The sequence below is a fragment of the Galeopterus variegatus genome, unplaced genomic scaffold (assembly GCF_000696425.1).
Source record: "Galeopterus variegatus unplaced genomic scaffold, G_variegatus-3.0.2 Scaffold1855, whole genome shotgun sequence".
NCBI lineage: Eukaryota > Metazoa > Chordata > Mammalia > Dermoptera > Cynocephalidae > Galeopterus > Galeopterus variegatus.
In genome coordinates this window covers 338,101-342,933 of record NW_007727966.1, presented here as the reverse complement: position 1 = coordinate 342,933, position 4,833 = coordinate 338,101, and the positions used below count along the sequence as shown (strand labels likewise).

Below are 4,833 nucleotides of genomic sequence, written 5' to 3'. Positions count from 1 at the left end.
CCTGGGGACAGAAGCCCCCCAGCCTGACCCTTTGAAGGCGCATCCCATTTTAATATCTTCTTAACACTTAAGACTGAAATCATCTTGTTTTTTAAAACAATTTTTCATCTTGTTTATCTTTTACTGTTTTCTGCACTACAATGTAAAATCTGTGGCAGTGAGGACCCATTTTCTGTCTTGTACCCCTGTATCCCCAGGTCTCAGAATTATTCTTGGCTTATAATAGACACCCTATGGTACTGCTGTGTATCAGCCTGTTTTTTGAGGTTTTTTTCTTTCTTTCTTTTTTTTTTTTTTTTTTTTAAAATCTGTGGCAGTGAGGACCCATTTTCTGTCTTGTACCCCTGTATCCCCAGGTCTCAGAATTATTCTTGGCTTATAATAGACACCCTATGGTACTGCTGTGTATCAGCCTGTTTTTTGAGGTTTTTTTCTTTCTTTCTTTTTTTTTTTTTTTTTTTTTTGCAATCAGCCTCTGTTTTAAGCTCCCTACATATTCTCTCCTCAAGTCCTCAGAACAGCCCTATTAGGTAGAGACTGTTATGATCCTCTTATTACAGAAGAGGAAGTCGAGGCCCAGAGTGGTTAAGAGACTTGCCTGAGGTTGCACAGCCAGGAAGTTGCATGCTGGGATTGAAACCAGAGAAGCCTGGATGCAAAGTGCAATTTTGCTAAATGGGGCCCCAAGATTGGAAAAGCAGCCCTCCAGGGGCACAGGCACTGTGCTTCTCAGCCATTATCTCCAGACCTGCCTTTCCTGGTTCCCTCAGCCCACACACTGCAGGCCCAACCCCCATGTTCCCCTCTAGGATGGGAGGAGGTGCAGGAACCCAGCAGGTCTGGATTTACTCTCCTCCCCCGCTGTGGGTTTACCGAGTCACCTCCCAGGCTGCCCTGATGGGGTCAAGGGATTAAAAGTGGGTCCGGAATTCCCAGACTCCACTCACCAGACAGCAGGGTCGACTGCCCAGGATCCTGAGCCCAGTCCCGGACAGAAGGACAGACAGACAGACAGGCAGATGCTCCTTGGCCGGCTGACCCCTCTCCTGAGCCTGCTTGTTGGGACCTGGCTGCCCACAGGCTCAGGGAGGCCTGGACCCTGGGCCCCCCCACCTCAGTCCTGGGCTGCAGCCAATCAGACACGGGCTCTGGGCCAAGGCACCCCAGCCCCCCTGGTGCTGGCCTCTGCCCTCAGCAGCTGGAAGGCTTTCTTGGGCCTGCAGAAAACCAGGCGGCTGGGGATAGGTGGGCTGCAGCATAGGCAGAAGGAGGCCACCACTGTGTCTCTGCCACTGGACCCGCGGGAAGTGACCCAGGAAAATTGCAAAGCTGTGCCCTTCACTCAGGTGCGTGGGTGTGTGGCAGGGGGAAGGCGAGGGCTGGGTCTTGATGGTGGCAGAGAGCACAGGCTGTGGCCCCAGACAGGTCCTGCATCCTTCACCTAAATGTCTCTGAGCCTCAGTTTCCTCCCTTGTAAAATGGGGCATAAGCCTCTCCCACCCGGGCCAGCGCAGTTGCCCACACCCTCGTCCCAGGCTTCTGCTATCCCCTACCACCCCCAAGTCTAATTTTCCATTCAGCCGCCAGGGGGCGCCTGGGAGTACCTGTGTCCCTCCTCCCCTCAGAACTCTCCGTGGCTCCCACCTTACTCAGAACCAAAGCCTAAGTCCTCCCTGCAGCCCACAAGGTCCTGCACTCTCTGACACTGTTACCTCCCCGATTTCACCTCCTCCCACTCTCCCCCTTGCTTACTTCGTTCCTGCCACTATAGCCTCCTTGCTTTTCCTCAGACACACCAACATTCTGTCTACCCCAGGGCCTTTGCACTGGCAGTTCTCTTTGCTTTAAGTGCTCTTCTTCCAGCCAGATATATCCTATGGTCCCATCTCTCACTTCCTTCAGATTTTTACTCAAATGTCATTTGTTTAAAAATATGGCACCTCCCACCCCACTCCTTTCCCTGCTTTACGCCTCTGTAGCACACCTCATTGCCTAATACGGTATGAGGTTTATTTTGTAACTGCATTTATCACCTGCTTTCTCCACTGGAAGGTCTGCCCCGTGGAGGCAGGGATGCTTACCTTGTTTTGTTCACTGCTACATTCCCATCCCCAGGGTCTAGAGTAGAGCCAGGCACACAGTAGGCATTCAGTATTTGTTGAATGCATAATAGTAGTACTCCCTCTTAAGGGCTATTGGACAGCCTGAATGAGATGGGTGTGAAGAGCATTGTCATGGCTTCATTCAGTCGGTTCTCCATAAGGGCCTTGGGAATTCATACAGTGTGCTGACAAAGTCTCGGGCTTTCGAGATAGGCACATCTAAGTTCAAATCCTACCTGAATTGATTTCTGTGCAACCCAGCAGGGTAAGTAGCTTCCCTTCTCTGAGCCTCAATTCCTACCTCTGCAAAACAGATTAATAACAGTTGAGGAACCATGCAAAGTGCTTGTGACCATGCCGGGCAAGGTGTCAGTTTCCACGACCTGCGGCAAACCTTTAATGAATCTTGGTGATGTGGCCTAGGACAAGGGACTCCTAGCTTGGAACCCAGCTCCATATCATCTTCCAGAGCAGCCACTGCCCCAGAGGGGCACGAAGGTGCTCTAAGGCTACCAGCCTCCTCAGCAGCTCATGGCCTTAGGCAAGGGACTTCTCGGAGCCTCAGTCTCCTCATCTGTAAATGGGGATAATCATGGTACTGGCTTCATGACATCGTGGGGAAGATTGAGTTCATGAGTCAGGTGTTTAGCATGGAGCCAGCTCTGGTTTTAAAGCACCTACTGGGGCTACAGCCATAAACACGACGACAAAGTCCCTGTCTTCAGGCTTATATTCTGGGAGAAAGAGACATAATAAAGCAACAGTCCCCCCAAAGAGACTAACTATAGGTTGCTACGAGCACACTGAGAGAGGGATTAGAGCTCCATGAGAGAAGCCACCAGGGGGTGAAATTTCCTTTGGGGTGCTTCTGAGGAAGCGAGGGGGTAGCATGAGTTTGGGGAAGGGTGGATGGGAGAGTGGTCCAGGCGGAGGGCACAGGGTGAGGAGGTGACAGGGCAGAGCATATGCAGACTTCTGAGTGGCAGGGAGGACTTTGGATTTTTTTTATTTTGTCACTGACTTGACGTTCATAGATTTTATTCTAAGGAAGACAGAAGCCTCTTTTGAGGGAGGAAGGTGCAGCTTTAAACAGAGAAGGGCCATGATTTGGGGGTGAGATGGTAGATCCGCGTAGATGAGGGGATCATAGGAGGAACTAACATTTACTGAGCACCAGCTGTGTACCAGGTAATAGGCTAAGGGCTTTCTGTTTCATGGTTCTGGGCTCTTATATGCCTTTTTTTTTTTTTTTTTTTTGGTGGCTGTACGGTGTGGGGATCTGAACTAGACCCTTATAATACTACCCCTTCCTGCTGTCCCTCAGCCCCAGGGGTGGCTTCCTGCTCGTGCCAATCCGAAGCAGCCTTCTCATTGCCTCCTGCTTGGCTTTTTGGTCCCTCTATCGAATTCCCTGCATTCATCCTCTCCAATGAAAGACCTAGAGTGGTTTCTTCTTTTCCTTGAACTTTGATGATTTTACAAGTGAAGAAACAGAGGCCCAGAGAGGTTGAGTGATTTGCCCCAGGCCACACAGCCAGGAGATGGCAGAGTCAGGATTTGAACCCAGGCAGCCTAGCTCTAGCATCCACGCCTCTCAGACGGGGTGTAAGCGGATGGGCGATCATGCTCGCCACTCCGGCCCCAGAAGCCACGGCCTGACCTGTGTCCCTGCCTCTCTGGTCCCAGGTGCTCTCCCTGCCTGGCTGCACGGCCGTCCGCCTCCGCAATCACCTCTGCTTTGGCCACTGCTCTTCGCTCTACGTTCCCAGCTCAGACCCCACCTCGCTTGTCCTCTGCAACAGCTGTGTGCCTGCTCGCAAGCGCTGGGCACCCGTGGTCCTGTGGTGTGGGGTGGGCAGCCCAGCCTCCCGTCGGCGGGTGAAGACATCCACTGTGCTTGTGGAGCGGTGCACCTGCAGCCCAAAGGCATGAGCTGAGCATCCTCAGAGACTCACACCTCGGAGAGACGGGGGAGACAGACAGAGAGAGACGCTGACCTGGATGACGTGTGCTGGGTCAAGAGTCCAAAGACGCAGGGACAGGCACAGAGGTCCCCAAAGTCCTCACCCTGTTCCAGGGGCCAATAGACACACCCCAGTTGTGGGGTTGGATAACCCACCATCATAGAACACGTGTATTGACTACATATTTTCCAGACCCTGTGCTAAGCGTTGACAGGTACTCGTGTAATTCTTAGCAGCCTAATGAGACAGGGTTAACATCGCCCCATTTTACAGATGAGAAAACCGAGACTCCGAGAGGCACAGTTGGTCACACATGCAGTAAATGGCACAGCTGGGATTCCAATCCAAGGCAGTGTGGCACCTGCTCTTAACCACTAGGCGGAACTGCCTTTCACAGAATGAGTCAAAGACACACTCCCAGCTGCAGGGAGGACAGACAGCCCCACCCAGACCAAGAGACACAGCAATGACTCTGTCCTAGGGACAACACCAAAAAAACCAAGGCAGGCAGGCAGGCAGACGCAGCTGCTGGGGAAAACTAAGGTCCCCGAGACAGAGGCAGGACCCACGTGCTCCTGGCTGCCTCTTTTGATGGTGGCTGCTGTGTGCTGCCCCTCCTCCCCAGGCATTCCACAGGAACCATAAAGGCTGGCCAAGCCCAGCTGCGTGTGTGCGTGTGTGTGTGTGTATTTCTCTAACCGGGGTTCCCTGGGAGTGGGCGGTCCTGTGATGGGGTGTGGGCATTGGGGGGTGTTCTCTCTCCAGCT

The 4,833-nt window shown here is 52.6% G+C and overlaps 1 protein-coding gene across 1 annotated transcript; it reads left to right on the top strand.

The window, feature by feature from the left end:
- Positions 1 to 1,019: 1,019 nt before the first annotated feature.
- On the top strand, positions 1,020 to 4,071 carry DAND5 (DAN domain family member 5, BMP antagonist). The gene is made up of 2 exons (XM_008579319.1): positions 1,020 to 1,346; positions 3,789 to 4,071. The coding sequence occupies exons 1-2, from the start codon at positions 1,020 to 1,022 to the stop codon at positions 4,032 to 4,034; spliced, it is 573 nt and encodes a 190-aa protein (XP_008577541.1). The 3' UTR covers positions 4,035 to 4,071.
- The last annotated feature ends 762 nt before the right edge of the window (positions 4,072 to 4,833 follow it).

What these genes read in the sequence shown, in the direction of transcription:
- DAND5 (XM_008579319.1), top strand. Translation starts at nt 1,020, where the DNA reads ATGCTCCTTGGCCGGCTGACCCCTCTCCTGAGCCTGCTTGTTGGGACC. An exon ending in AAGCTGTGCCCTTCACTCAG is followed by an intron (nt 1,347 to 3,788) that starts GTGCGTGGGTGT and finishes CTCTGGTCCCAG; the next exon opens with GTGCTCTCCCTGCCTGGCTG.